This window comes from Cinclus cinclus, chromosome 31, assembly GCF_963662255.1.
Source record: "Cinclus cinclus chromosome 31, bCinCin1.1, whole genome shotgun sequence".
Taxonomy (NCBI): domain Eukaryota; kingdom Metazoa; phylum Chordata; class Aves; order Passeriformes; family Cinclidae; genus Cinclus; species Cinclus cinclus.
Genome location: NC_085076.1, coordinates 1,758,171 through 1,773,020, shown reverse-complemented (window position 1 = coordinate 1,773,020; position 14,850 = coordinate 1,758,171). Strand labels below are relative to the sequence as shown.

At 59.6% G+C, this 14,850-nt stretch overlaps 1 protein-coding gene across 1 annotated transcript in view; it reads left to right on the top strand.

The window, feature by feature from the left end:
* LOC134055117 (Fc receptor-like protein 5) overlaps window positions 1–14,850 on the top strand; it is a 16,790-nt gene extending 1,940 nt beyond the window's left edge. The window contains exons 4-16 of the mRNA XM_062511246.1: window positions 3,011–3,109; window positions 9,055–9,522; window positions 10,399–10,480; window positions 11,115–11,135; window positions 11,224–11,454; window positions 11,688–11,920; window positions 11,995–12,313; window positions 12,813–13,082; window positions 13,172–13,474; window positions 13,627–13,713; window positions 14,155–14,176; window positions 14,261–14,331; window positions 14,747–14,850. Of these exons, the coding sequence (XP_062367230.1) occupies window positions 3,011–3,109; window positions 9,055–9,522; window positions 10,399–10,480; window positions 11,115–11,135; window positions 11,224–11,454; window positions 11,688–11,920; window positions 11,995–12,313; window positions 12,813–13,082; window positions 13,172–13,474; window positions 13,627–13,713; window positions 14,155–14,176; window positions 14,261–14,331; window positions 14,747–14,850 (2,310 nt within the window). The remainder of the gene's footprint in view (window positions 1–3,010; window positions 3,110–9,054; window positions 9,523–10,398; window positions 10,481–11,114; window positions 11,136–11,223; window positions 11,455–11,687; window positions 11,921–11,994; window positions 12,314–12,812; window positions 13,083–13,171; window positions 13,475–13,626; window positions 13,714–14,154; window positions 14,177–14,260; window positions 14,332–14,746) is intronic.

Below are 14,850 nucleotides of genomic sequence, written 5' to 3'. Positions count from 1 at the left end.
TGCTCCAGTTCCCGTCCCAGCTCCCAGTTTAACCAGTTAACGTGCCCGGCTGGCAGCGGGAGCCGTGCGGGGCACGGGGCACGTGCAGGGCCGAGTCTGTCATTTCTGTCATTTATTATCATTTCTGTCATTTATTATCATTTCTGTCATTTCTTTCTGTCATTTCTGTCACCTGGCAGGGTCCCGGGGCTCCTTGGGGACAGGGCCAGCCCCGGCTCGGCTCGGTGGCCCTTGGACCCCTCAGAGCTCAGAGTGACCCAGGGTGACATGGCCGGAGTGTGGCAGTGGTGGGATGGACACCGGGGGTGGACAATGGGGATGGAAAATTGGGATGGAAAATAGTGATGGACACTCGGGGTGAAAAATTGGGGTGGAAAATAGTGATGGACACTCGGGGTGAAAAATTGGGATGGACAATGGGGGTGGCACCGAGGATGGAAACTGGGATGGAAAATTGGGATGGACACTGGGGGTGAAAAATCGAGATGGACACTGGGGATGGACACTGGGGATGGCAATGGGGACAGACACTGAAGGTGACATGGGAGGTGGACACAAGGATGGACACGGGGATGGACACGGGGATGGAAAATTGGGATGGACACGGGGATGGACACAGGGATGGACACAGGGATGGAAAATTGGGATGGACACGGGGATGGACACGGGGATGGACACAAGGATGGACACAAGGATGGACACGGGGATGGACACAAGGATGGACACAAGGATGGACACGGGGATGGACACAAGGATGGACACAGGGATGGACGCTGGGGATGGACACAAGATGGACACAGGGATGGAAAATTGGGATGGACACGGGGATGGACACGGGGATGGACACGGGGATGGACACAGGGATGGACACGGGGATGGACACGGGGATGGACACAGGGATGGAAAATTGGGATGGACACGGGGATGGACACAGGGATGGACACGGGGATGGACACGGGAATGGACACGGGAATGGACACGGGGATGGACACAGGGATGGACACGGGAATGGACACGGGGATGGACACGGGGATGGACACAGGGATGGAAAATTGGGATGGACACGGGGATGGACACAGGGATGGACACGGGGATGGACACAAGATGGACACGGGGATGGACATGGGAATGGACACGGGGATGGACACGGGGATGGACACAGGGATGGACACAGGGATGGAAAATTGGGATGGACACAAGGATGGACATGGGGATGGACACAAGATGGACACGGGGGATGGCACAGAGCACTACCCAGGGACTGGCACTGGTGACAGTGGCCTTGTGGGGACCCTGGGGACTGAGGTGACAGAGCTGTCCCCACAAAGGACACCCAGCCCTGGGCTGGAGCTGCAGGGGACAAAGCCACAAGGGACAAGGAGGCCACGGTCTGGCCCGGCTCCCAGCAGTGTCCCCGTGCTGTCCCCGTGCTGTCCCCGTGCTGTCCCTGCTCTGTCCCCTGGCCCAGCCTCGCCTTGCCGGGCTCCGCTTGTTTTCCAGCTGCTCCAGGAATTAATCAGAGCCACTCCTGTCCCCATCCCCCCCGCAGGTGACACCTTCGCATCATCCAAGCTCCCCTCGCTTTGTCCCCGAGGGACAGAGGTGGCACCGAGGTGACAAGGTGGCACTGGCAGGGCTGGGGGTTGGGGACAGGGCGAGGGACAAGCCAGAGTGGCACAGAGGGGACAAAAGGAGCCTCAGGGCTCCTCCGGCCCCGGGGGCAGCTCCTGAGCTGAGGGGAGGATGGAAAACCAGCACGGGCTCAAAGAAAGTGTTTCATTAAAACCATTACTTAATTAAAAATGGGTTAAAATCGTGCATAAAAGATGGGTTTAAAACGTGGATTAAAAACACGGGTGAAAAACGGGTTAAAAGTGCAGATGAAAAAGGTGTTGAAAATGTGGATAAAAAAATGGGCTGGCACTGAAGTCCCCAGAGCCACCTGGCCATGCCTGGCACAGGTCTTGGACTGTCACCAGTGTCCCCAGTGCCACCAGGATGGCTCAGGGACCCTGCCACCACCCCCTGGCCATGCCTGGCACAGGTCTTGAACTGTCACCAGTGTCCCCAGTGCCACCAGGATGGCACAGGGACCCTGCCACCATCCCCTGGCTACACCTGGCACAGGTCTTGGACTGCCACCAGTGTCCCCAGTGCCACCAGGATGGCACAGGGACCCTGCCACCATCCCCTGGCTACACCTGGCACAGGTCCTGGACTGCCACCAGTGTCCCCAGTGTCACCAGGATGGCACAGGGACCCTGCCACCATCCCCTGGCTACACCTGGCACAGGTCCTGGACTGCCACCAGTGTCCCCAGTGCCACCAGGATGGCTCAGGGACCCTGCCACCACCCCCTGGCCATGCCTGGCACAGGTCTTGGACTGTCACCAGTGTCCCCAGAGCCACCAGGATGGCACAGGGACCTCAGAGTGTCCTGCCCAAAGAGGGGACAGTGCCAGCCTCCCCTTGGGGACAGCTCTGGCTGTGACTTTGGCTCTGCTGCCACCACTCCGGGACATCCCCCTGCCCATCACAGCCCCCTCCCCCGTGCGAGGACAGGAGGACAGCGACAGTGCCATTGTCACCCGCACCCAAGACACTGCCACTCCTGCTCGTGCCACACCCAACCCTCACCCAGTGCAGATTTTGGGGTCAAAAAACCCCGCTTTTCCCACCGCTCAGATTTTGGGATCCAGGACACGGAAGCAGAGCAGAGCCCAGGGAGGTGCCCCCCTCCTTTTTCTCTGCCACCCCAAAATGAGTCAGGCTGCGGTCGGCCGGCAGCAGAGCAGCGAAGCTCACCGTGCCCCCATTTCCCAGGCTGTAAAAATTTGGATAATGACACGGGGCTGCTGTCCCGGGGGGGGTTAATGACAAGCGGGGTGACTCAGAGCCCACGGTGACGCTGGCAGGGGTGGCACAGGGGCATTAACCCCACGCCGCCGCACTTTGAAGCCTCTCAGAATTCCCTCATTACCTGCCGTGTGTCACCTTTCATCCTGCCCAGGTGAATGGGAGTGAGAATTCCTGCCCGGGCAGCCCCGGGCAGCCTCATCACGGCAAAAGATTCCGGGAGACGCCGGCAGAGCATCGGGCTCTAATAAAGGTAATGACAGTGGCCAGGGTTTGGCCGAGCTCTCGGGGATGTCCAGGGCTGGATTTTCAGGAATTAACCAGGCACAAACAGTTTGGAGAAGCTGCGGGGGTAAATAAATTTAAAAAAAAAAAAAAAATTTAAAAAATAAATAAATAAAAAGGATGGAAAAACAACAGGAGTAATGCAGGTGAAGGTTGGAGAAGCCTGAAAGGATGAGCTGGTCCTGAAAGAAGTGAGATGGTTGTAAAAAGTTGAGCTAGAAAAATTTGGTGTAAGTTGTAAAAATGGAAGCGGTTTCGCAAATGGAAGCGGCCCTAAAAAAAAGATGATTCAGCCTCAAAATCTGAACCAGTGTGAAAATCTGGATCAGCCCCAAAAACCTGAACCAGTCCCAAAAACTGAATCAGCCTCAAAATCTGAACCAGTGTGAAAAACTGGATCAGCCCTAAAAATCTGAACCAGCCCCAAAAACTGAATCAGCCCCAAAAATCCAAACCAGTCCCAAAAACTGATTCAGCCTCAAAAATCCGAACCAGTCCCAAAAACTGAATCAGCCCCAAAATCTGAACCAGTGTGAAAATCTGGATCAGCCCCAAAAATCTGAACCAGTCCCAAAAACTGAATCAGCCCCAAAAATCCGAACCAGTGTGAAAATCTGGATCAGCCCCAAAAACCTGAACCAGTCCCAAAAACTGACCCAGTGTCAAAATCTTAATTGACCCCAAAAACCTGAACCAGCCCTAAAACCCAAATTAGCCCCACAAACCTGAACCAACCCCAAAAACCTGAGTCAGTGACAAAAACCTGAACCAACCCCAAAACCTGAACCAACCCCAAAAACCTGAGTCAGTGACAAAAACCTGAACCAACCCCAAAACCTGAACCAACCCCAAAAACCTGAGTCAGTGACAAAAACCTGAACCAACCCCAAAACCTGAACCAACCCCAAAACCTGAACCAACCCCAAAAACCTGAGCCAGTCCCAAAATTGAACTGACCCTAAAAACCCCAAATTGGAACAAACCCCAAACCCTGAATCATTCCCCCCCCCCAAAAAAAACAAAACCAGTCCCAAACACCGAACCAGTGACAAACCCTGAATCAGCCCAAACCTTGAATCAGCCCCAAACCCTGAATCATCCCAAACCCTGAACCAACCCTAAATCTGAACCAACCCCAAAAATCCTCCTCACCTTTTCCCTCTCCCAAAAACCCCAAACCTGACTCATCGGGGCCACATTTTAGGACACCACAGAGGCTCCAAACAGGAAACGAAGCCCAACAACTCCGAGGGAAAATTTGGGGAGGTCAAAACGAGGCTAAATTAGAGCAGGTTGGGTTAATGGCCCCATTCAGGCCCTTAATGAGGTGTTTTTAATTAGGGCCGGGGTTCCTAAAGTTCAGCCCTGCTCCTGCACAAACACGCGGCTCCGCTGCCTCTGCCGGGGATTTTGGGATTCTGAGGCAGCATCCAGAACATTTTTGGGGGGGTAATGAACCCCTAGATCTGACCAGAAAGATTTTTTTTTGTTTTTTTTTTTTTTGGTGTTTTTTTGGGGGGGATTTATTGGGTTTTGGGATTATTCAGCTCTGCGTGTTCTGTACTTCAGCCCATCCCTGATGCCTGAGGTTTTGGGACAGTGCAGTGACACCCGCAGGTCCCCAAATCCATCCCAGGGTCCCCAAATCTCCCCAGGGCTTGGGAACAGCCTCACGTGATCTCCCGGAGGTTTTTTTGGGGTATTTTTGGGGAGGATTCTGCTAATTTGGGGTTTGTCCCTGCAGGAGGGCAGAGCTCCTGGGGAGGCAGTGACATCGCAGGGCAGCACGATGGAGCTGGAGGGGCCCGGGGGCTGCGGGAAAGGACGGGGTGAAACCCCAAAATCACCCCAAAATCACCCCAAAATCACCCCAAAAACCCCTTCCAGAACCACCTCAAAACCCCTATAAAATACCCCCAGAAATCCCATTATAATCCCATTTAAATCCTCCAAAATAACCCAAAATCACCCCAATTTTTTTTTTTTATTCGGGGGGTTGGCGTGAGAAGGGGGGGGGGGGGGTCAGGGAACCGGGGACCTCCAGCTCCAGCAGCACGTGGCCACCCGGAGATGTCCCCTTGTCCCTGTCCCGTCCCTGTCCCCTGTCCCTGTCCCTGTCCCTGTCCCCTGTCTGTGGCCACCCGGAGATGTCCCCTTGTCCCTGTCCCCTGTCCCTGTCCCTGTCCCCTGTCTGTGGCCACCAGGAGCTGTCCCTGTCCCTGTCCCTGCCCCTGCCCCTGTCCCTGTCCCTGTCCCCTGTCTGTGGCCACCAGGAGTTGTCCCTGTCCTTGTCCCTGTCCCTGTCCCTGTCCCTGTCCCTGTCCCCTGTCTGTGGCCACCCGGAGATGTCCCCTTGTCCCTGTCCCATCCCTGTCCCTGTCCTCTGTCCCCTGCCCCTGTCCCTGTCCCTGTCCCTGTCCCCTGTCTGTGGCCACCAGGAGCTGTCCCTGTCCCTGTCCCCTGTCCCTGTCCCTGTCCCCTGTCCCTGTCCCTGTCCCTGTCCCCTCTCTGTGGCCACCAGGAGCTGGCGGGAGGGGACCCGGGGACAGCTCTTTGTGGCCAGCGGGGCCATCCAGCGGCAGCTCCCAGTGCTCCCAGTACTCCCCGTCCCTCCCAGTCCCTCCCAGTCCCTCCCAGTCCCGCCTGACTGTCGCTCTGCTGTCCCCAAAGTGCCACCTGCTGAGGGGACGTGCGGGCGGGCTCGTGTTCCCAACCCCGGGGTGGCTTCCCCGGGCCCATCCTGGGATTTCTGTTTTCCTGGGAATTCTGCTTCCCTGGAATTCCGTTTCCCAGGATTTCTATTTCCAGGGAATTCTGTTTCCCTGGATTTCTGTCTCCCGGGGCTTCTGTTTTCCGGGATTTCTGTTTCCCAGGAATTTTGTTCCATGAAATTATATTTTCCAAAATTCTGTTTCCCGAGATTTCAGCTTTCCTGGGAATTCTGTTTCCACCTTTAAACCCCGGCCCCAATCCCACCGCCTGGCACTGCACCACACTGGGGCCTCGCTCCCAGAAATATTCCCAAATTTTGGATCCGCTGATCCCCCTCCAGGGGCTTTCCCACAGGTCCCGGGACAGCTTCCCAAAATTTGGGGTGAAAGGTTTGGCGTCGGTCACTGCAGCCACCCCGGAGCCAGGAGCGGCTGGGATTAATTAATGGATGAATCCAATGAGGAGATTTTCATCCAGGTGCCTCCGAGATAAGAGATCCCAAACCCTCGCTCCAACTCCGCCCCACGGGAAAAACCATCCCAAAGCGGAGATAATCCCACTCCAGATCTCCTTCCCCGCCTCCGGAAACCCCAAAAGGCTCCGGGAAATTTTTTGGGGCGGATTTGTGGTGAGGGAAAAATGGGGCAGGGCCCTAAACCCGCCCTGGAGAGCAGCTGGAGCGGGGGAAAGGAATGGCACGAGGGGAAGCACATCCCAAATCCCAGCCCTGCTTCCCGAACGTCATCCCAAATCCCAGCCCTGCTTCCCAAATCTCATCCCAAATCCCAGCCCTGCCTAAGAACATCCCAAATCCCAGCCCTGCTTCCCAAATCTCATCCCAAAACCCAGCCCTGCCTCAGAACATCCCAAATCCCAGCCCTGCTTCCCAAACCACATCCCAAATCCCAGCCCTGCCTAAGAACATCCCAAATCCCAGCCCTGCTTCCCGAACGTCATCCCAAATCCCAGCCCTGCCTAAGAACATCCCAAATCCCAGCCCTGCTTCCCAAACCACATCCCAAATCCCAGCCCTGCCTAAGAACATCCCAAATCCCAGCCCTGCTTCCCAAATCTCATCCCAAATCCCAGCCCTGCCTAAGAACATCCCAAATCCCAGCCCTGCTTCCCAAATCTCATCCCAAAACCCAGCCCTGCCTAAGAACATCCCAAATCCCAGCCCTGCTTCCCAAATCTCATCCCAAATCCCAGCCCTGCCTCAGAACATCCCAAATCCCAGCCCTGCTTCCCAAATCTCATCCCAAATCCCAGCCCTGCCTAAGAACATCCCAAATCCCAGCCCTGCTTCCCAAATCTCATCCCAAATCCCAGCCCTGCCTAAGAACATCCCAAATCCCAGCCCTGCTTCCCAAATCTCATCCCAAAACCCAGCCCTGCCTAAGAACATCCCAAATCCCAGCCCTGCTTCCCAAATCTCATCCCAAATCCCAGCCCTGCCTAAGAACATCCCAAATCCCAGCCCTGCTTCCCAAATCTCATCCCAAAACCCAGCCCTGCCTAAGAACATCCCAAATCCCAGCCCTGCTTCCCGAACGTCATCCCAAATCCCAGCCCTGCCTAAGAACATCCCAAATCCCAGCCCTGCTTCCCAAATCTCATCCCAAATCCCAGCCCTGCCTAAGAACATCCCAAATCCCAGCCCTGCTTCCCAAATCTCATCCCAAATCCCAGCCCTGCCTAAGAACATCCCAAATCCCAGCCCTGCTTCCCAAATCTCATCCCAAAACCCAGCCCTGCCTAAGAACATCCCAAATCCCAGCCCTGCTTCCCAAATCTCATCCCAAATCCCAGCCCTGCCTAAGAACATCCCAAATCCCAGCCCTGCTTCCCAAATCTCATCCCAAATCCCAGCCCTGCCTAAGAACATCCCAAATCCCAGCCCTGCTTCCCAAATCTCATCCCAAAACCCAGCCCTGCCTAAGAACATCCCAAATCCCAGCCCTGCTTCCCAAATCTCATCCCAAAACCTAGCCCTGCCTAAGAACATCCCAAATCCCAGCCCTGCTTCCCAAATCTCATCCCAAATCCCAGCCCTGCCTCAGAACATCCCAAATCCCAGCCCTGCTTCCCAAATCTCATCCCAAAACCCAGCCCTGCCTAAGAACATCCCAAATCCCAGCCCTGCTTCCCAAATCTCATCCCAAATCCCAGCCCTGCCTAAGAACATCCCAAATCCCAGCCCTGCTTCCCAAATCTCATCCCAAAACCCAGCCCTGCCTAAGAACATCCCAAATCCCAGCCCTGCTTCCCAAATCTCATCCCAAAACCCAGCCCTGCCTAAGAACATCCCAAATCCCAGCCCTGCTTCCCGAACGTCATCCCAAATCCCAGCCCTGCCTAAGAACATCCCAAATCCCAGCCCTGCTTCCCAAATCTCATCCCAAATCCCAGCCCTGCCTAAGAACATCCCAAATCCCAGCCCTGCTTCCCAAATCTCATCCCAAAACCCAGCCCTGCCTAAGAACATCCCAAATCCCAGCCCTGCTTCCCAAATCTCATCCCAAATCCCAGCCCTGCTTCCCAAATCTCATCCCAAATCCCAGCCCTGCCTAAGAACATCCCAAATCCCAGCCCTGCTTCCCAAATCTCATCCCAAATCCCAGCCCTGCCTAAGAACATCCCAAATCCCAGCCCTGCTTCCCAAATCTCATCCCAAAACCCAGCCCTGCCTAAGAACATCCCAAATCCCAGCCCTGCTTCCCAAATCTCATCCCAAATCCCAGCCCTGCCTAAGAACATCCCAAATCCCAGCCCTGCTTCCCAAATCTCATCCCAAATCCCAGCCCTGCTTCCCAAATCTCATCCCAAATCCCAGCCCTGCTTCCCAAATCTCATCCCAAATCCCAGCCCTGCTTCCCAAATCTCATCCCAAATCCCAGCCCTGCTTCCCAAATCTCATCCCAAAACCCAGCCCTGCCTAAGAACATCCCAAATCCCAGCCCTGCTTCCCAAATCTCATCCCAAATCCCAGCCCTGCTTCCCAAATCTCATCCCAAAACCCAGCCCTGCCTAAGAACATCCCAAATCCCAGCCCTGCTTCCCGAATCTCATCCCAAATCCCAGCCCTGCCTAAGAACATCCCAAATCCCAGCCCTGCTTCCCAAATCTCATCCCAAATCCCAGCCCTGCCTAAGAACATCCCAAATCCCAGCCCTGCTTCCCAAATCTCATCCCAAATCCCAGCCCTGCTTCCCAGAGCACATCCCGAGAGCCCCGGGCCGGAGCCGGGGCTGTCCCCAAATCGCCCCCCAAGGCCGGCCCGGCTCCAGCCCTGCCCGGTGCCCGCCGGTGCCCAAAGCCCCGCAGCCGGCGCTCCCCGAGCGGCGTCCGAGCCCCGGAGGTGCCGGGAGGGCGGAGGGGTCCCGGGAGCGCGGGGAGGAGCCCCCGGCACCGCGGGAGCGGAGTCCCGGGCTCGGGTCGCTGTCGCAGGTCGCGGCTGCCATCGCGCTGCGAGGGTCGGGACTGTCCCGGCCTGCGGGGACCGGCGGTGGCCGCGTGTCCCGAGCGGCCGCGACAGCGAGTCCGGGGCCACTGTCGCCATCCAGCCGGGGTCACCTCCGGCAGCTCCCGCAGAGCCGCTGCTCCGGCTTTCCACGCTCGTGCCCGGACGGGATTCCCGAATGCGCCCCCGAGCATCGAACCCGCCCCCGTGTGACTCTCAGGCGGAAAAGAAAGTGAAAGAACTTTTCCCTTTGTAGAGAAAGTGAAAGTGTTGGGGGGCACAGCTGGACACCCCCGTCCCCCAAAGCCTCCCCACCCTTCCCTGCAGACCCCTCACCCTCTGCTTCCTCCACCCTGGGGTTCCCCCAACCCGTTCCCTGCTCAGGTGCCCCCCTGATCATCAATGGGGGGTTGTGAAATTGAGGGATTAATGGAAGCAAATGGAAACGAAGAGAGGAAAAAGTCCCTGGGGGTGTGTGTGGGCACAGACCCAGAGACCCTTGGAATCTGCCTTTGGGGTGCCTCCCCCAAAGCAGCAGCACATTTTGGGGGCTGTGCTGGGTCCTGGATCACCCCAAAATCTGAGGTACCCAGGGCAGGAGCTGTGACCCATGGGGCCTGCCCAGCCACTGCCCATCCCTGGCAACCCCCTTCCCCTGGGACCCCAATCAAGGCACCCCCATTCCTTCTGTCCCCCTTGCCTTGGGACCCCCATCCCAGGACTGCCTTTCCCGAGGGTCTCCATGACACCAGACCCCCATCCCAAAGGAAATCCCCTGCCCAAAATTCCATCCCCTACAATCCCTCTTTTTACCCGGAATCTTCATTCCCACAGGACCCTCCAGTCCCACAGGACCCCCCATTCCCTTGGCATCCTTATCCTTGGAACCCCCCATTCCCCTGGGACTCCCACCCCTGGCTCCCCACACCCTCTGTGCTCCCCACTCCTGGGAATTCCACGTGCCACCTTGTGCCACTCAGCCTCGTCCCCAGCCTGTCCCAAGTTTGTGGCCACCCTGCCCCCACCAAGAGCCACCACCACGTGGGGATGAGATGTAAATTCTCTTCCTTCCCCTTTATCTCAAGAGCCGCCAGCCAGGGGACAGGTGGCCCTGGCAGCGAGTGACAGCCAGTGCCCATGGCCGGGGACACCGGGATGGCCGGGAAGGTGGCGCTGCTCCTGTGGGGTGAGTGCCCCGGGCACGGGCCTGACGCCCCAGGGATGGGCCCTGGTGAGGCAGAGACCGGTGGGGAGGGGGCACAGGGGGGGGCTGTGGGGTCCCCTGAGGTCCCCAAGGCCAGCAGAGCCAGTGAGGGACAGAACCAGTGCCCCCCCCCCCCAGTGTGACCGGGGTTGTGGGGACAGGGACAAGAGCACAGGAATGGGACGGAGATGTGGGGACAAGGATTTGGGGACAGCCATGTGGGGACAGGGATGTGGGGTTTGGCTCCACGGAGCTGGGGCAGCTGTGGGCACAGGGACAGGGGGACAGGGATGGGGGACAAGCACCATGGGGATGTGGCCGTGGAGCTGCTGAGGGGAACCTGTGCCAGCACGGGGTGGTAGTGGTGTCGCTGTCCCCGAGGTGTCCATGCCACCCGGACGTGGATCGTGGGTGGCTGTGACACAGAGCTGTCCCCTGGGAACCTCTCCAGACCTGTTGGGGACTGTCCCCGAGCGCTTTCCCACAAGAAACGGCGTCCCCATGGGGACAGCTCGGGGACAGCCCCACACCCCGCCCCCGGGTGCCACTGTCCCCACGGTGCCACCCCCACCCAGCCCTGTCCCTTCTCCCTTCCAGCCCAGACCCTCGGCCTCGCTGGTGAGTCCTCGGGGGATGCCATGTCCCCACCTCGCTGTCCCCAGCCCCGGGCTGTCCCTGGCAGGCTGGTGTCCCCTGTCACCCGCAGGTGCCCAGACCACCCAGCTCCTCGTGCAGCCCCCCTGGACACCGGCGGTGCTGTGGGACCAGGTGACACTGACCTGCCAGGGCTCGGGCACCGCCGGTGCCACCACCTGGTACAAGGACGGGCGGCGCTGGGGGCAGGATGGACGTGACAGATTCCTTGTCACTGAGAGTGGCACCTACACGTGTGACAGACCCAGGACAGGGTTCAGTTCCCAAGTGACAGTCTTAAATGGTGAGAGAGGTTTGGGTGTCCACCCCCAGCACCCGCTGGGACCCTGAGGGCTCAGGGTGGGCTCAGCTCCATGGGTCACCCCCTGGTGTGACCTGAGCCTGTCCCCTGCTCTGGGGATATCCCAGAGCATCCCAGTGTGGGAGATAACTCGTGCTGGAATTGGGGATCCCTGGTGTGAACCAAGCGGGGCGTCCCAGTGACAAGGGGTCTGACAGGTCCCCCCTGTCCCACAGAGTATCTGGTGCTGCAGGTGCCAGCACGGGCACTGCTGGAGGGGGACACGGTGACGCTGCACTGCCGGAGCTGGAAGAAAAATTTGGTCACCTCGGTGTCCTTCTACCGCGATAGGAAGGAACTGAGGAGGGTCGGCAGAGGGACCAAGCTGTCCCTGTCCCCTCTGAGGCTGCACCACAGCGGTCACTACAGCTGCAGGGAACAGATGGGAATATCGGCGTGGGAGAACTCTGTGGCGGTCAAAGTGACAGTGCAGGGTGAGCACCCCACAGCCGGCACCCTGACACCCCCACAGCCCCTCCCCAGGGACTTGGGGTCTCAAATCCCCCTCCCCTCTCCTTCCCAGAGCTCTTCTCGGTGCCGGTGCTGGAGGGTCCCCCCGAGCTCACCGAGGGGTCTCCCCTCAATCTCAGCTGCCTCAGCACCCCCAGCCCCCTGCGGCCCCCAGCCCCCCTCCTCTACAGCTTCTACCGGGATGGGAAGAGGGTGGGGGGCCCGCAGGGGTCCCCGCAGCTCCTGGTGCCCGCCGTGGGGCTCTCCCACTCGGGGAATTACAGCTGCCAGGTGAGCTCTGAGGAGGGGACCGTGTGGAAGAGCAGCGCCCAGCTCGGCGTCACGGTGCGCAGTGAGTGCGGGGATGGGCACGGGGAGCCCCGAGAGCCCCCACGGGACCCCAAACTGGTTGGGGAAACCCCGCCCTGCCTGAGGACCCCCAGCCCACCGAGTCCCCCCTTCCTTTCCGGGACCCGTCCCTCGTCCCCCAGCCACGACTCGGTGCTTCCATCCATCCCCGACACCTTTTCCGTGTCCCCCCATTGCTGCCCGGGACCTTCCATCCCTGTCAAGGGTCCCTCCATCCTTGCTCGACTCTCACCCGCGTCCGCCCAACCCTCTCTGATCTCCCCACACGGTCCCCAGGTCACCCCATCCCTGTCTGGGTCCCCTCACCGCTCCCCGGTGTCCCCCTCATCCCTCTCCTGGTGTCCCCTCCCTGAACACCCGATCCTTCCTTGGGGTCCCTTTCCAGGCACCCCCCAATCCTTGCGCCCCTTCTCCCTCACTGTGGTCCCCCCTGCCCCTCCCCGGGTCCCTCACTGTCCCCTTGTGTCCCCTCCCTCCCGCAGGGGTCCCACCCTCGGGGGTGTCCCTGTCGGTTCAGCCCCCCGGAGGACAGGTGGCACTGGGGGACAGCCTGGTGATGAGCTGCACGGTGACCATGGGGACAGGTCCCCTGTCCTTCTCCTGGCACCGGGAGGGCTCGGGGGCAACGCTGGGCACCAGCCCCCGCCTGGAGCTGCGGCACGTTGGGGACAATGACAGCGGCCACTACCAGTGCCGGGTCAGCGACGGTGAAAGCGTGGCCCAGAGTGTCCCCCTGAATGTCACTGTCCTGGGTGAGCGGGACCCTCGGGCTGGGGGTGACCCCACCCACAGCATCCCCATCCTCCCCGGCCACGTGCCAGCCCTGTCTGTGTCCCCGCAGTGCCCGTGGCCAATGCCACCATCACCCCCGGTCCCCCGGCACTCCAGGTGCGCCCAGGTGACCCCGTGACCCTGCGCTGCTCGGTGCAGGTGGGCTCAGCCCCTGTCACCTTCACCTGGCTGCACAATGGGCAGGAGCTGGCCCGGGGTCCCCTCCTGGAGCTTGGGGACGTCGATGTGGGACATTCGGGCACCTACCAGTGCATGGCCACCAACCAGGTGGGACAGGACGGACACCGCGTGTTCCGGGCACTCAGCCCAGAGCTGGCCCTGGAGGTGACACCGTGGGGACACGGCGACACAGGTGACGTCACTCGGGGATCACTGTGGGGAGCTCGGACCGCCGGGTTTGTCCCCGATGGTGACACAGAGGGACAGGGCACAGCTGGCATCACCCAAAGTCACTGTGAGGTCCAGGACCCCCGGATGACCCCAAAGTGTCCCCTTTGTCCCCAGCAGTGGCCGCAGGGGTTGGCGGGTCCCTCCTGTCCCTGGTCCTGCTCGTGGGTGCCATGGTGGGCTGGCACCGGTGCCACCGCCAGGGTGGGTGACAATGGGGGGCACAGGGGTGGCGGGATGGCCCCTGGAGTTGGGGACAATGGGGTGACACCCACAGACCCTAAATTGAGACCTCGGCTGAGGATCCTGGGGGATTTGGAGACATTTTGGGGACATCTCAGGGTGCTCCTGGGGCATTTCAGGAGGATTTGGGGGCGTCTGGGGGTGTTTTGGGGTCCCGGGGGGGGGTTTGGGGTTGCAGTGGGGTTGGGATTTCAAAGAAATGTTGTGTATTTTGGGGCTTTTTGTGGGGTCCTGGGGGATTTTGGGGTCCCGAGAGGGTTTTGGGGGTTGCAGGGGGGTTGGGATTTCAAAGACTTTTGGGTATTTTGGAGCTTTTTGGGGTTCCGGGGGTTTTCAGGGGGATCCCAACCCCGGTGACCCCATTGTCACCCCATTGTCACCCTCCCACACTTTTCCTTGCAGCCCCCAGGACACCCCAGGACAGGTGAGTGTGGGAAGGGCCCGGGGGTGTCCCCATGTCCCCAAACGTCACCTTGAGGCCACCCCATTGTCCCCATTGTCCCCACAGGACCCCCCCGGCTCCCCCCGAGGTGGGGGAGGTGCTCTACAGCCAGGTGGTGCCCACCAAGAGGGCAGGGGGTGAGTGTGGGGGTGGGGACAAGGACCTGACACCCGGGGGTGGCACCGGGGGTGGCACTGGGTCCCCAAATGCCACCCCCCAGGGAGCTGCCAGGTCCCCAAACGCCACCCAGGGGACAGCGGTGACATCGATGAAAATATGCTGTGACACTGGGGGTGGCACTGGGGGATACTGGGGGACACTGGGTGGCACTGGGTGACACTGGGAGACATCAGGTGGCAGTGGGTGACACTGGGATGGCACTGGGGTTGGCACTGGAAAATACTGTGTGACACTGGGGATGGCACTGGGGGTGGCACTGGGGGTGGCACACGGTCCCCAAATGCCACCCAGGACACAAGGGATAAGAGCGGGGTTGGGGACAGGGAGGTGGCACCCGTGCGTGGCACTGGGTGGCAGCAGTGTCTCCTGTAGGGTCCCCAAGTGCCACCCCCGAGGGCCCCCAGGTGACGTACGCTGAGCTGCCAGGACCGCGGTGGCACCCAGGGGACAGCGGTGACTACGAGAACGTGCTGTGA